Here is a 16670-nt window from a genome sequence, read left to right on the forward strand (position 1 = left end):
ACAAACCTGTATGAATGAATCTGTTTGCAGGATCAGTGCTGCTGTCTCAAATGGTAGAAAACTACAGGGTATCCCTAATGTTTAGGGTCTAAATTATACTAAATTGAGTAATTTGAAATAAGGAATGAATGATCAGGAATTACCACCACCACCACCATCATCATCATCATCATCACTATTGTTATTATTATTATTATTATTATTATTATTATTCTATCAACAGAAAGTGCAAGATGGAATAACAGCAATATGAACAGGATATATTGCTAATCACCACAGTCACAGACAGGTATAATGAAAAATACTGTTAAAACATTAAGCTTTCAGACAAAGTCCTTTTCCAATACAGAAAAGACACAGGCATTCACCCAAGCAGCACTCACACAAACATGGCCGCTGTCTCCGGGAACTGGTGTCTGACTTCAACTGTGTCTGTCATGAACATCAGTCTACTTGGGTGGGAGATAGAGGTAATGAGGAGGCCTGGTATGGGGAAGGGGAGACATAGAAGGTTAGGTGCAGGGGAAGATACTGTGCAGCCTGTGAAAGTATGCAGAGATATGTTGGGGGCAGAACAGTGTCTCTAGATGCAGTGTTGGGAGGCTGTGCATCTGTAGGCAAAGGAGGGGGGAGGGAGGGGGGAGAATACGGAGGGGAAAAGACTGGTAGCTGAATTGGTGAGATAGAAGCTGTGTGTATTGCTGGTGTGGGAGCAGGGAAAGAGATTGATATGTGGAGGATAGGGACTAGGGAAGGTGGAGGTCGGGATGACTAGGGGATATGCTGTTGTGAAATTTCCCATCTATGCAATTAAAAAAAAACTGATGTTGGCAGGAATCCAGATGGTGCAGGCTGTGAAGCAGTCAGTAAAGAGAAGCATATTGTGTTAGGTAGAATATTCAACAACAAGGTGGTTCAGTTTTCTCTTGGCCAAAGGTTAGTTGTGACCATTCTTGCAAACAGACAGCTAACAAGTCGTTATGCTCACATAGATAGCAGCACAGTGGTTGCAGTTTAGTTCATAGATCACATTCCTGCTTCTGCCCGCCCCCCCCCCCCTCCCCGTTCTCCCAGCATAGTCTCCCAACCTAGCACCTAGCAGCCATGTCCTGTGCCCACCACATTCCTCCCTGTTCACACAGTCAGCAGAGCATCTTTCCCCAGTCCTACTGTACTATCCCTTCCTTTCCTTACCCCATGCCACCTGTTTACCCACAAGCATCCACCCCACCAGATTGTTGGCTCATGTCAGATGCAGTCGCAGTTGAGCCGCAGTGGCCATGTGTGGCTGAGCTGTGCTTCTGTGAATGTGTTTGTGTTTTCTGTTTTGGAAGAATGTCTTGACTGAAAGCTTAATATTTTAGCAGTCTTTCTTCGTGCCCATCTGTGTCTCAACACCTCCTCTATGCAGTGAGTAGCACTCTATTCTTTCTATATTGCTAAACAATGGAAAATACAGGATGGAATAATGACAATATTATGGAAATAATAGCTGCTACTCAGCATATAGCGGAGATGCTGAGTTGCAGATAGGCACAACAAAAAGACTGTCAAACATTGCTTCCAGCCAAACACGCCTTCATCATAATTAGACAAACACACACACACACACACACACACACTCACACACAGCTCACATAAATATGACCACAGTCCCTGTCTTCCAAGACCAGAGTCTGACTTTGGCAGCCAGAGACTGTGGTAATGTGTGTGTAAATTGCATTTGTGTGTGTGTGTGTGTATTTTACCTAATTCTGGTGAAGGCCTGTTTGGGCAAAAGCTTTGTTTGACAGTCAATTCGTTGTGCCTTTCTGTAAGTCAGCTTCCCACACTGTTGTTATTTAGTTTTTTATACTAACATAAACAAGTTATGCCACATTCCAACAACTTACATTCATAGTAACAGTTCAAGATGACGCATAGCACTTAAAATTTTCCCTCATCCTGACAAATACCCCTGTTTGTTGTACAAAGAGAAAGACTTCTAGGATCCTACCAACAAGTTCCTCTTCACTTTCATAAACCAAAAAGTTTACATAATAGCAGAAGAAACGCTCCAACCTGGGCGCATCACAGATAATCAGTGATTGTTTTCCAGGGTAGGGCCTTTCAATGTTGTAGCAATTTATGAACACATGTATCACACATATAGCTCATTCACCATCGGTGCTGCCTGAAATATTCATTTCTGGCCATGGGTTCCTCAAATACTCATTTTAATATCCTTTGTCGCCTATATAATTTTGACCTCTAAGTTTTAGGAGGTTGATTAAGAAATGCAACTGCTTGGATTCAAATTAAAGGCCAAAACACATTCCTAGTTCAGCGGATAAAATCAACACTGGAAATGTTACACCAAGAGTAAAAATCATGTCTGAATTTGTATTTGTTTATAAACTATGTACAGCATTGGGCAAAATATGTTTGGATACTATTTGTTCACCATATCAGCTCATTATAAGGTAGCATGAAAGCTGTTTATAATTGGAAAGAATGTATTTAGTTTACAAAAGAAGGTATTGCCTACAAATGTTAAATCATCATACATATATTTTCTCACCTCATGATATCCAACGCCATTGCTTGTATCTTGAATGAGTACTTCTTTTGACTGGTGGAAGTTCAGTCCAACAACTCCACTTTCTTCTGTCACATACACTGGTCCATCTTTTTTTCCCCAGTGAAGAGATGCCTGCAATTTAATCAGTAGGATTACGTGAAATCCCTCTTTTAAATCAGGTGTAATAAATAAGAAACATATACATATTGCATGTAAATTGAAGGTGGAGGTGAGGAGAAAGAAAGGAAAGGGATTACTGATGTCTGCTGCATTGGAACATTGTGCAAAATCAGTGGCAATGAGTGAAAATGTGTACTGGACGAGGATTCAACCCAGGATCTCCTGCTTACTGGCCAGGTGCGTCATCTGGAACACATTGTTATCGCATCTGCATGGACTATTTTGGCAAGCCTCATAGCCAATCTACATTCCCATCTCGTGTGGTCTATCCCCAGTTCCTGCCCATTTCTTCCATGCTCCCTCCTCTGAAATTCCTGCAGCAGGTCAGACATACTTGCGCATCTGTGCTGAAGAAGATGGATCCATTGCCCATCAAGGTGAATCAATCATATGAAAGTGTGGTGTCTTTTCTTTCATATGTACAATATATTTATATATTCATATAAATATTTTATTATTTATTCATTGCACAATTCACGGATTAAATTGTTATTAATGTAACTATTATTTAATACTATTTCATTTCATGTTCCTTAACACATTGTCTGAAAGGATATTCATAACTTTTCATATTAATATAGCAAGTAAGAAAGTCTGTTGGGTGTTATATTTGTCTTTAACAGGAATGGCATTTGTTTTACAAACAGTTTTATTCTACAAGTAGTTGGTAGAACAAATATTTGGCTGATATAGATACAGGCCAAGCTTCCAAATACACTTTATGTTTTATTGGGTTTCATTGTTTTCCTAGCTGTTCGAATGTGGTACATTTACATCAACAGTGTCACTAGGGTTCTCAGCAATGAGTGTATATGTGTTTACAGTGCAACAGTTAGTCAGTTCTGCACTGTGAGAGTGTTCAAAATTTAAATATTGATGTATGTTGTATTTTATTGGAAAAAGTGTGTTTTGTGAAAGTGGACACAGCTGACATTGGGGTTACAGTGTGTGATGGAGCGAGCTATGGGAACTGGAAAAGGCTAATGGAAAACTATCTGAAAATGAAGAAATTATATACAGTGTCACCAAGAACAAAAATGAATACTGAAGATGTGGGTACTTGGAATGAAAATAATCTGTCTGCAATGAGCTACATATGGAGCAATTTGCAAAAAGCAGATGGAGTTTGTGAGTGATACAGAAACTGTGTTTGAGAAAATGAAAAGTTTGATGAATTATACTTGAAGGAATTGACAACACAGCAAATTGTTTGCAGAAACAAGTTGGACGTACTGAGGTTAAAAGACTATAGAGACAAGGCAACATTCTTCATAATTTTTGTAAAACAGTGAATAAATTAAAATTAGCTGGCACTAAAGTGATAGATCAGCGGAAGCTAAACTATATGTTGAGAACCTTGCCAGAGTCTTTGAGCTATATCAAGGACTTGGTTGATATTTTGAAAGAAGAAGATCAGGCAGATATGTTAAAAGTAAAATTCAAATGACGCAATTAAAAGACAAGGATGAAAGTGAAGGTATAAAATCCATAAAGGCATAAAATCCAATGCTTTTCATGCTGAAAAGAAAACCAGTGTGAACTACAAATATGGCAAACTGGGACATTTCAAGATGGTCTGTTGCAGGTTAGAAACAAGTAGAGTTTTATGTACATGTGTTGGGCATCATCAAGGAAGTGGTCATGGCAGTTGGCAATGTGGGCAAAATAATCTGCATAGCAGTAACAATGGGTTAAGTGGTCAAAATATGCAGTATGGCAAGAGGCACTGGCATGAGACTAAATCTAGATATTTTGAACGTTTTTGATGCAAAGTCTGACACGCCCATTAAAGTATCCAAAGATGACTCACAGGCAGTTAGTTTTGCTACATATTGTTGTGTTAGCAAAAATTCAAAGTATATTGAAGTACAGTGCCATTTTCTGAATGAATATTACACAAATGGACTTACAGACATTTGTGAAGTAGACTGAGAACAGGATTCAGCAGACATTTTTACTAAATCTTTGTAAACTTTAAAGAAATATTTAATGTAACTATTTAAGCTTTGTTATTGTAATTTGATTGTAATATGAATGAATGGAGGTCTGCTGGAATGTGGTATACATATATTGACAGTGTTGAGAGGGTTCTAAACAATGAGTGTTGTGGTGTCACCGCCAGACACCACACTTGCTAGGTGGTGGCCTTTAAATCGGCCGCGGTCCATTAGCATACGTCGGACCCGCATGTCGCCACTGTCAGTGATCGCAGACCGAGCGCCGCCACACGGCAGGTCTAGAGAGACTTGCTAGCACTCGGCCCAGTTGTACAGCCCTTTTGTTATCCGGATGTCTTCCACGACGTCATCTGCCACCATCCAAGCGTCGTCGGCTATCTTTTGCATTGAAGGTCTTCCACAGACTATAGTTTCCGACGATGGCCCACAATTCATGTCCGCAGAATTTCAGTCACTCTGCACGGACAATGGTATTCAACATCTGACATCCGCGCCGTTTTCGTCTCAGTCAAACGGTGCCGCTGAACGATTGGTCCGGGCTTTCAAGTCACAGATGTTGAAGTTGAAAGAGTCGCATTCTCGGGAGGACGCGTTATTGCTCTTTTTGTCCTCGTATCGCTCTCAGCCCGGAGATGGTCGTTCGCCGGCTGAGTTGCTCCACGGTCGTCCTCATCGAACCTTGATGTCTTTGCTGCATCCGCCGCATCAGGTTCCTGTGCAGCGGCAGCAACCTGCTTTTGCTCCAGGCGACGTGGTATACTATCGCAACTATCGCGGTTCACGGCGTTGGCTCGCAGGGCGCATTCTTTGGTGCCTCGGCCGCGCTATGTATCTGGTTTTGGGGGCCTCTGGTGAGGTGCGTCGGCATCTCAATCAGCTGCGCCTCTGTCGTCGCACGGGTTCTGCCGCTCCCCGTCTGCTTTCAGCGACGGTGCCGTCCGGTCAGTGCCCTGGGGACCCATCTACTGGCTCGCCTCATCCCCAGGTGTTACCGACGCTGCCTTCCATTTTGCCCCATGGCGACGCGCCGCTGCCGCCGCCGCCTGTTATCCTGCCGGCGACGCCCGCAGTGGACGCGTCGCTGCTGCCGCCGGGCCCCTCCCTGGGTCACGCGCCGCCGATCGCTTCCCGTGACCAGCTGTCCTCCGCAATGGAACTCTTGCCCGCTCCGGACCAGATGGCGTCTTCGCCCGTCGGGTACCCCGACGCGATGGAGGTCGACCCTTCGGCCCCTCCTGTCTCTCTACGGGCGCATACACCGCATGTTGGCGTGCACCCTGGACTAGGTTTTCAGGCGTTTCCTAGCTCCCCTCAGACCGAATGGCCGGATGCGGGTGGCACAGCCTCGCCTGTTGTTAGGCTCCCCACCTCGTCGCATACGTCAACATGGGGTCCTCTCCACGGCGGGCGGAAGCCTTATAACACAACTGTACGCCGATTTGCAGGGGAGGAATGTGGTGTCACCGCCAGACACCACACTTGCTAGGTGGTAGCCTTTAAATCGGCCGCGGTCCATTAGTATACGTCGGACCCGCGTGTCGCCACTGTCAGTGATCGCAGACCGAGCGCCGCCACACGGCAGGTCTAGAGAGACTTACTAGCACTCGCCCCAGTTGTACAGCCGACGTTGCTAGGAATGGTTCACTGACAATTACGCTCTCATTTGCCGAGACGATAGTCAGCATAGCCTTCAGCTACGTCATTTGCTACGACCTAGCAAGGCGCCATTACCAGTTTATATTCAGTGTAATAATGTCTAAACAAGAGCGATGTTCTCCAATTGTGGATTAAAGTTAAGTATTCCAAGAACTACGTTCTTTTCTTTATAGGATAATTACTTTACCTTGTTCCAGACCTCACGGCAATCTGCGTGAGCTTAACGCGTGCCTTTCGGCTACCTCCGAGTGGCTTGGCTGTCTTGCTACGCCACTACAAGTGTATTTATGTTTATAGCACAACAGTCAGCCAGTGCCATGCCATTAGTGTTTTCACAAAGTAAAGAATGAAGTATGTTGTATTTATTTTGTGAATAAATACATTAGTGCCATTGTTTGTAACATTATAATCATTGTCAGCAGTATTAACTTTTTCTTCATCACAATCAAATCATAATGTTATTTTTCCTCCAGTGGCAACAAAGTTTCTTGTCGTGTAGATCTTGAATGTCAGGCTACAACAGATAGCCCTTTGGATTGGTGGCCAAGTGAATTAATGTGAGACTAAACTTTAGAATTTGATCCCTGGTTGCTCAAAGATTTTATTCTCGAATTTAACTTGCATTTTACTTCTTTCTGTACTTGATGTAGGTGAACAGTCCCAATTTCATTCTGTCAGTTGAATGCTGTGTTTAACAGTAAGTATGTCCATAACTGGTTGTGTGTTAGTCTTCAGATCATAAAAATAATATGCCATTAACACTTTCAGACTGATGATGCCTTTACTTATGATACATAGATGGTAAATAAGATTGGTTCTAATTCATGGTATTTGAATAACTTGAAATGGACCATTTGTAATTCTGCACCCTACTGCTCTTTGAGAGCTTTATCCCTATCCAGCAACATGTGCTTCAGAAAATAATGCGATAACACAATGCCCAGAACACCTCAATATATATTTGTGACCAAAATCTGGCCAACATATTGATGACACTAACCAACATAGTCACAGTTTTTCTTCAATCAAAAGTTGACCACAGACTTTTTCTGTATTCCATTCGCTTGCCCACTTTATGTAACATGAAACACTGCTCACAAGATGTTGCAACACAAATAATTATGAAGCTCATAAATAATTTAGTAGTAAAGGAGACCAATCATCAGAATATTTAAAGTGCTGAGTCATTGATAGGCACATAAAAAGTAATTGAAAGTTGTTACCTTTCGGATAAATCTTTTTAACAAGCTTGAGAACACACACACACACACACACACACACACACACACACACGTGTAGCTACATTGTGCCAGCTGTACACACAATGCACTTACACAGTGTGTATCTTTGTATGTGTGTGTGTGTGTGTGTGTGAATGTGTGTGTGTGTGTGTGTGTGTGTGTGTGTGTGTGTGTGTGTGTATGTGTTTTCTCTAATTTGTCCAAAAGCTAGCAAGTTTTCAATCTTTATTGTGTGCTTGTTCACAACTAAATGCTTTTACTGTTCAGTGTGTCATCTCCTTTACTCCTAAATTATTTATATTCCACCACAAGTTTCCTTAACAGGATTATGAAGTTCCCTGACTTCATTGTGTCAGCATAACTATCACTTTCCATAATCCTGTCCTGTGCTCTTGGTTTTCTGTGGAGGCCATCCTCACTTGTTCTGCACATATTCATATTAAGTAGCTTTTAACTTTCTTAATGAATTACACAATTACACATTCTGTGTGTCAAGTCACACATTCTGTGTGTTTCTACACACACACACACACACACACACACACACACACACACACAGTCACACAGAGGGATGGAGGGGAGGGAAGGAGGGGGAGAGAGAGAGAGAGAGAGAGAGAGAGAGAGAGAGAGAGAGAGAGAGAGAGAGAGAGAGGTATAAGTGCAGATCAGTGTCTTGGCTGTTTTGTTTTTTCTGTGCACCAAACAGTCTTATCGTTGTGTACCAATAAGTAGACTATGCCTGCCAGTACCTATTAACTGTTTTGCATCCACATATCCACACTTCAACATCTAACGTGCTACCCAGGGGTCACATGTACATGGAGATACTAAGCAACCTACAAACATACAACTTGTAATGGCTATAATTATTAGTCCACAAATTATGTAAAAACTCATGTAATGTTGTTCAGTACACTGTCCTCAGTCACCAACAGAAATATCAGCACTTATAGCCTTTACACCCTGTATACTTCAGTGTAAGTTATGTGGTAGATCTCAAATGCTAGCAAATGGGAAATAGGACAAAATTGAGGCATGTTGGTAGAAAGCATTTATTTCTTTATGATACTTATCAATTTAGTGGCAAAATGTATTTTATCCAGTTGTAAATCCTTTCTGTGCATACACAGTTTCTAGTACAGCTTATCTATAATGGTTTCCAATTTTGTCTCTACTCCTATATGAATCATATCTATTTCTGGATTAACTGATCATCCCTTTTAATTCTTACACCATTCCTTATGACACATAAGGGTGGTATATTTTTCCTGAAATGCCTTAGTATCCCTGCAATTTAAAATTTCTAGAGTTCTCTGTGTCATACTATCAATTGTATGAACTTTCTGCTCATTGCGAAACGATGCACCTCAGAAAGAATGCATGGAACGTTTCTTGTTGCTCAAGTTCTCTTTCCCAGCATGGGAAGGCAAAAGCCACTATCTAGCCATTCTTACTTTGATATAACATTTCACATGTGTTTAGCAAGCACTGATGCATGTCCGTGGCTGTGACATATGTATAACACACTCACACACACACACACACACACACACACATACACACGAGCGCGCGCGCGCGCACGCACACAGAGGGGGGGGGGGGGGGAGGCAGGCCTTATGCTGTTGGTAGACTCATGCAGGTCCAATAAGGCGTAATGCGAAATGCACAAAAATTGCACTACAACAGCAATGTATAGGTTTTACTTCACTCACCAGTGATATATTATTGGAGATGTTGAGGTTATCAGAGCCATTGGCACCATTGCCCTGGCGACGACTGAGCTTGAGGAAGACCTCCTCCAAAGACTGGCAGCCATACATGGACAGCAGCACATGTGGAGACTCCTCTGCTAGCAGGTGTCCACTTCTCATCAGCCCAATCTGTACAACAACAAATCAAGAATTACATCAGCAGAAAATATCCTACACTGACTTTGTTGCATTCTGGGGCAGAGAAGGGAGCATACTATCTCCACAATGCACTTTTAACTCTAAAAAGAAGTATGCTACAGTTAAACTTCTGACAGATCAGAACTGGTTTTCAGACTGGGCCTGAGACAATAGATCTTCATTCTTTGTGGGTAATGCTCTGCCAACTGGGCCACATGAGGATGCCTAAAAGACTAACAAGCTGTTATCTGCCAGGTACTTCCCTGCTATTTTCCAAATGCCACAAGACTTTCCTACATGTGTTGTTGCTCTAGTACTCCAATGAGGACGGGAGTGACAGACATTGTGGTAACTATGAAATTGGTAAAATAGAAGAGAGAGGAACTAATGGATCAAGTCCTTGTAGTCTGTGCTACATATTGCAGTGGTGACATTCTGTACAATTTTCCCCCTCTGCAGCTAGCACCATAATCAAACTACCTCAGTAGATGCCTCGGGCTCTAGCTCCCATTTTCATTTCCAAATACATTTTGTTCCTCTGTCCAAAGCCTTTTCAGTCTCCACTTCTTAAGTCCAATTATCTTTCAGCATTATTCTATATAACCATAATTCAGATCCACCCTTTTTTCCTTTTTCTCCAGTTTTCTTACTTTTCACAATTCTCCTCCTCACTTCAAACATAGTGTTTCAGAAACTAATTATTTAATACTACGTAGATGTTCGCAGTCAATAGATCTTGTTGAGTAAGGTAGTGCATTCCAGACACTGACACAATACTGAATATTTTCACAGAGTTGATTGTTGTGAGAAGTCATAAATGACACAAGACCACAGCTAGACTGAATTTTATGTAATGCAGTCGTAAAGTCTGAAAGCTTATAAGGAAACTTGCTGTAAATCCACACAAATGAAGAATAAGCTCACATATAAATGTTAATGCAGTTGCTGCCAAACTAATAAAAGTATGGAGAGAAGGCCTGATGCTCGAGTTTGTTGTAATTCCATGTTAGAAGCTAACAAGTTTACTCAACAACATTCTTTCTGGTAGAACGTTTTTAGTTTTTCTGAACAGAAAAGCTAGCAGATGGAAAACCCTGGAAATGGTCAGCTCTGACTTCCATTCTGTTGCATTATTATGTCCATGACACACCAGCTACTAACTCCTGAGTTCCAGTTTGCAGATGATAAGTAGAACCGTTCTACTACAGATGGGTTAGTTGGGCCCGACCGACCACCATGTCATCCATAAGCCAATGGCGTCATGGGCATGCGATGTGGAGGGATACGGGTGTGCACATTGCACTTCCAGCTCTTGTTGAGTTAGCAGGCCTGGCGCTGCTACCACTTCGTCAAGCAGCTGCTCAGATGGCATCACAAGGATGAGTACACATTGTTGTGGCCCTCCCACCAAGGACAAATCACTGACTGAAGCAGGCATTAAACCCAGGTCCTCCTCAATCACGCTGGTGGACACAATATGCAGATGAGCTGGCATTAATTTGTTTGAAGAAAGATATCAAGCATTGTGAGAATGCACTCTGAAGTGACCTCACTGTATTAAATAAATTTCAAATGAGAACTGCAACCAGATTAAAGTAAAACAGGGGCCACTGTTGCATCTCCATGATAAAGAGGCACACAGGAAGTTACACTTGTTATTTGACTGAGTCGAAGTTTTCCGTAACTTCGTCCTTAAATATCTTGGTGTCACCCAAAATGCATAAATCAGCCAAAGAAGCTTGGCTCAAATGTAAATCTAATCCGCAAAAATCCAGAAACTTGTGGGGAGTAAATGGAAACAAACTACTATGCAACTTCACTTGTACTCAGAATCTGAATATTGTGCCTATGTGTATGAAAGCTGCATATAAACACACAACAAAGCTTCTAAATGCGGCCACTATAATCATTAGTGGCGCTGTCACATTACTCCCATTCGTGTGTACTTCTTTTATCAACTATTGCTCCTCTGGATCTCAGAATAAGAGCTGCCAGGTGCAAATTCTTAAGAACGCAATTCTAACTAGCACTTTCCAGAATTCTCCAACTATATGTAAAGTAACACAAGCTACATTGGGTCATCTTCAGACAGACGTATTCGACGAAACAAAGAAGTGGGAAGATCGTTGGAGTGAACATCCACTCCAGAACACACACCTAATTCAAAACCGAACGAAGAAGGTTGCACGGTCTGATCCCTTCCATTGCGACTGATTGAGACTCAATCGCATCCGAAAGTGACATGGGAGACGTGGCCAAATTTTGAAGAAACTGAGTTATTCTGAACGTGTTGCATATGACCGGTGTGGAAGAATAGACAATATAGGGTATATTGCGGAGAACTGCCCGCTCAACGAGCGATGCTACAGGTTGCCGGTGAGTACCAACACGACCACCTTTGGTTCGATTAGGCGATGATTTCGACATCAGGCTTTATATTTGTAGCATGGTAAGCCTTTAGGTCTCCATGACGTTACAAGGGGTAGTCAAAAATATGGAAACACCAAAAACATTAGCATGCCTAATACGGTGTAGGAAAACTGTCGGCATTCAAAATGTCTTCCAGTGTTTCAGAATGAATAAAAACTGGCCCTGTATGGTTTTCAAGAGAATCTTATAACACAAGTCCTGAAAAATAGTGGCGTGTTCAGGCAACTATGATAGAGGTGGATAGCGATCACGCTCTGTTCTCTCCAAAGTAGACCACAAAGAGCCAATAACATTCAGATCTGATGACTTTGTGGTCAGGGATATATGATACAAAACCAGTCATGTATGATTGTATTGTATGTTAACCGGGGACCTACAAACGACGGAGAGGCTCCGTCCCCGCCGCAGCCACGGTGGTCCACAACCTCAAGACGACGACTGCAGTCCACTTCACTCCTCCTCCGCCCCTCACCGAACCAGTCTTTCAGGGTTACGTGTACGTGGAGAACTTGTTTGCGCAGCAATCGCCAACACAGTGTAGCTGAGGCAGAATAAGGGGAACTAGCCCGCATTCGCTGAGGCAGATGGAAGACCGCCAAAAACCATCCACAGACTGGCCGGCTCACCGGACCTCGACACAAATCCGCCGGGCGGATTCGTGCCGGGGACCAGGCGCTCCTTCCCACTCCGGAAGCCGTGCGTTGGACCGATCGGCTAACCGGGCGGGCTCCTGTATGATACGACATGTGTGAACTGGGGCCCCATGGTTCTGGAACACAGGATCACGAATGAGGAAGAAGCTTTCTGTCATGGGATAGATCTTAATCAGCCAAAATGGTCACATAATCCGTGGCAGTAATGCGACCAGAGAGTGTAACCATGTGACCTATGGAATACCACAATATGAATACTCAAATCATCAACAAACCCCCACCATTTTTCACTTTTGGGATGTAAACTTGGCTAGTAGTTGGAAACAATGTGAAACAAGACTCATCCGACCACAAGACTTCCTTCCATTACTCGATCGTCTAGGTTTTATAGCTTCCACACGACGTTTTCCTGTTACGGGCATTTGAATCACTGACGAATGGCACTGAAATTGCAGCTCGCCCTGCGGTTTCTAGCGTATGGAGCTCCCTTACTGTTGTTTTGGTGCTGACAGGTTCGCGAGAGCGACATTCAATTCTGCAGTACTTTTGCAGCTCTCGTCCTCCAACTTTTCGTCACAATCGTTTTCAATGACAGTGCGTCACGATCACTTAACACACATTTTCGTCCGCATTGTGACTTACCGGATGATGTTTGTCCCGTTGCCTGTATGCAGTGTAAGCATTCGATACACTGCCACTTGAAACACCAAAATCTTCGGCACCCTTGGTTGCGGAAGCATCCCCCCCCCCCTTCCATATACGAACACTAGCAATTTGTCCATGTTCGAATTCACTTAGCTACGCCATAATCCTCTCACAGCTACGCATAACACTGTTCTGGCCACGACTGGCAATGTGTTGAGGGCGTAGCACAGGTGCCGTGTGTGGGCAAATATAACAACAAAACCTGCAGCCTTAGCATTCTCTGCGTTTATTCTCAAGCACGCATTTTTTTCGCTGTTTTCCATATACTTGTCCAATCCTTGTATGTCTGTATGTTCTTACGATAAAAATACATTGAAGCGCCAAAGAAACTGGTATATACATGTGTATTGAAATACAGAGATATAAAAACAGGTAAAATACGGCGCTGCGGTCGGCAACGCCTATATAAGACAAGTGTGTGACGCAGTTGTCAGGTCGGAAACTGCTGCTACAATGGCAGGTTATCTAAATGTAAGTAACTTTGAACGTGGTGTTATACTCGGCGCACTAGCGATAGCATCTCCGAGGTAGCGATGAAGTGGGTAGTTTCCCTTACGATAATTTCACGAGTGTACCACGAATATCAGGAACCTGGTAAAACATCAGATCTCCGACATCGCTGCGACCAGAAAAAGACCCTGCAAGAACGGGACCAACGACGACTGAACAGAACCGTTCAACGTGGCAGAAGAGCAACCTTGCCGCAAACTGCCGCAGATTTCAGTGCTGGGCCATCAACAAATGTCAGCGTGCGAACCATTCAACGAAACATAATTTATATGGGCTTCCGAAGCCGAAGGCCCACTCGTGTACCCTTGATGACTGCACGACACATAGCTTTACGCCTCGCCTGGGCCCGTCAACACCGAAAATGGACTGTTTGTGACAGGGAACATGTTGTCTGGTCGAACGAGTCTCGTTTCAAATTTTATCGAGCGGATGGACGTGTACGGGTATGGAGACAACCTCATGAATCCATGGACCCTTCATGTCAGCAGAGGACTGTTCAATCTGGTGCAGGCTCTGTGATGGTATGGAGCGTGTGCAGTTGGAGTGATATGGGACTCTTGATTCGTCTAGATACGACTCTGACAGGTGACATGTACGTAAGCATCCTGCCTAGTCATCTGCATCCATTCATGTCCATTGTGCATTCCGACGGACTTCAGCAATTCCAGCAGGATAATGCAACAGCCCACACGTCCAGAATTGCTACAGAGTGGCTTCAGGAACACTCTTCTGAGTTTAAACACTTTCGCTGGCCACCAAACTCCCCAGACATGAACATTATTGAGCATATCTGGGATGCCTTGCAACGTGCTATTCAGAAGAAATCACCACCACCTCGTACTCTTACGGAATTATGGGCAGCCCTGCAGGATTCATGGTGTCAACTCCCTCTAGCATTACTTCGGACATTCGTCGAGTCCATGCCATGTCATGTTGCGGCACTTCTGCGTGCTCGCGGGGGCCTTAAACGATATTAGACAGGTGTACCAGTTTCTTTGGCTCTTGAGTGTAGTCATCTCTACGGTTAGCTGACAGTCTGCGCCAAGCATTGTGTCTCTTACCTCACCGAGTAACAATTATCGAACGACCTGACACAGCCGTGTGCAATTTTTAGAGAAGCGCACAAAATTCGTTCCGTTCTAATAAAACTTTTGCATTTATGCGAGCCCCGTAGTCTCTGTACGGACAGCATCAGAGCTCTCCGAAGGCCGAGGTCTAAAAGCAGAGGCCACGGGGGGGGGGGGGGGGGGGGAGAGGTGAAGAGCGACTGTTCAGCGCCCAGCGGCGACAAGGCCCAAGGGGCCATTAGCGCGGGGACCACGTGCCACTGACTATGAGAGAGGGGTAACCGATAACTGCTGCGACGTGACCGGGAGGCTGCCGCGTGGAATAACAAGGCTCCCGGCTGCAAAACAGCACACCATCGACACGGGCGCCAACTAACGGCTCTGAACCTGGGACCGACCACAGGCATCCTCTATTCGGATGCAGAGTCCGTCTTCCAAACCATACAACTGTACGAACCCACCATCCATAGCCACTCCCCGCTGGATTATATCCACTATTTTTCTTTCTGCTGGGAATTATACACCTCATTGATGTATCCGTATTGAAAAACATGGCCAAAACGTGTACTGAACAGACAATGTCGTACTATCATCCTATAGACCATTGCCTCGTATTCTACAGTGTAATTGGGCGATATTAGGATACTTCCTGGCAGATTAAAACTGTGTGCCGGACCGAGACTCGAACTCGGGAGTCTCGAGTTCGAGTCTCGGTCCAGCACACAGTTTTAATCTGCCAGGGAGTTTCATATCAGAGCACACTCCGCTGCAGAGTGAAAATCTCATTCTGGAAACATCCCCCAGACTGTGGCTCACCCGCAATATCCTTTCTTTCAGGAGTGCTAGTTCTGCAAGGTTCGCAGGAGAGCTTCTGTAAAGTTTGGAAGGTAAGAGGCGAGGTACTGGCAGAAGTAAAGTTGTGAGGACGGAGCGTGAGTCGTGCTTGGGTAGCTCAGATTGTAGAGCACTTGCCCGCGAAAGGCAATAGATCCCGAGTTCGAGTCTCGGTCCGGCATACAGTTTTAATCTGCCAGGGAGTTTCATATCAGCGCACACTCCGCTGCAGAGTGAAAATCTCATTCTGATATTAAAATACCTCTAAAATTTTATTGTTAAAAGAGACATTTTTCCTTCTTACAAAACTCCTGTTGTTTCTGTCAGGAACACTAAGTTTGATTTCATGCACCTCTCCAATGATCTCGCTTCCAGCAACCGCCACCTTCATTTCGAAACAATTGTTGCATCCCACTTCGTCATATACTTCACACACTCATATCTCGGCCTGCTTCTGTGATTCTTTCTTTCCAACGGTCTACGAACTACAGTTGTCAGCAACGACTTATGTAATGCTTATTCAACCATTGTAACTCTTCATTTCATTACGTTTGTCAAAAGTGCAGCATTAGAAAATGGTTTCAGATCCCTGACGTGTGTAGTAATATGAAAAGAAATTTGACTGGAATAGCTGGGAGCATCCGCTTTCGCCACTGAGCGACTCGCTACACGTAGCCCCTCTGTTCGATTTGGGTTTTGCCCAAGATTTTTCCTTGAAGTAGCAGCTTAGACTCAGCAAACCAACGTTAATGGTTCGGAGAGCAATGTACCAGACACGAGTTCCTCCGACATTGCCTCCCTCACCTCCCTCTGAACCCGTAACACCTTAAAAGCCGGCCGGTGTGGCCGAGCGGTTCTAGGCGCTTCAGTCTGGAAGCCCGAGACCGCTACGGTCGCAGGTTCGAATCCTGCCTCGGGCATGGATGTGTGTGATGTCCTTAGGTTAGTTAGGTTTAAGTAGTTCTGAGTTCTAGGGGACTGATGACC

The 16670-nt window shown here is 43.9% G+C and overlaps 1 protein-coding gene across 1 annotated transcript in view; it reads right to left on the reverse strand.

The window, feature by feature from the left end:
- The window catches only part of LOC126251405 (ABC transporter G family member 20), a 423401-nt gene that overhangs the window by 32476 nt on the left and 374255 nt on the right, over positions 1-16670 (reverse strand). Inside the window, exons 7-8 of the mRNA XM_049951813.1 lie at positions 9308-9475; positions 2561-2692 (exon numbers count right to left, since the gene is read on the reverse strand). Coding sequence (XP_049807770.1) covers positions 2561-2692; positions 9308-9475 — 300 coding nt within the window. The remainder of the gene's footprint in view (positions 1-2560; positions 2693-9307; positions 9476-16670) is intronic.

The sequence above is a fragment of the Schistocerca nitens genome, chromosome 4 (assembly GCF_023898315.1).
Source record: "Schistocerca nitens isolate TAMUIC-IGC-003100 chromosome 4, iqSchNite1.1, whole genome shotgun sequence".
NCBI lineage: Eukaryota > Metazoa > Arthropoda > Insecta > Orthoptera > Acrididae > Schistocerca > Schistocerca nitens.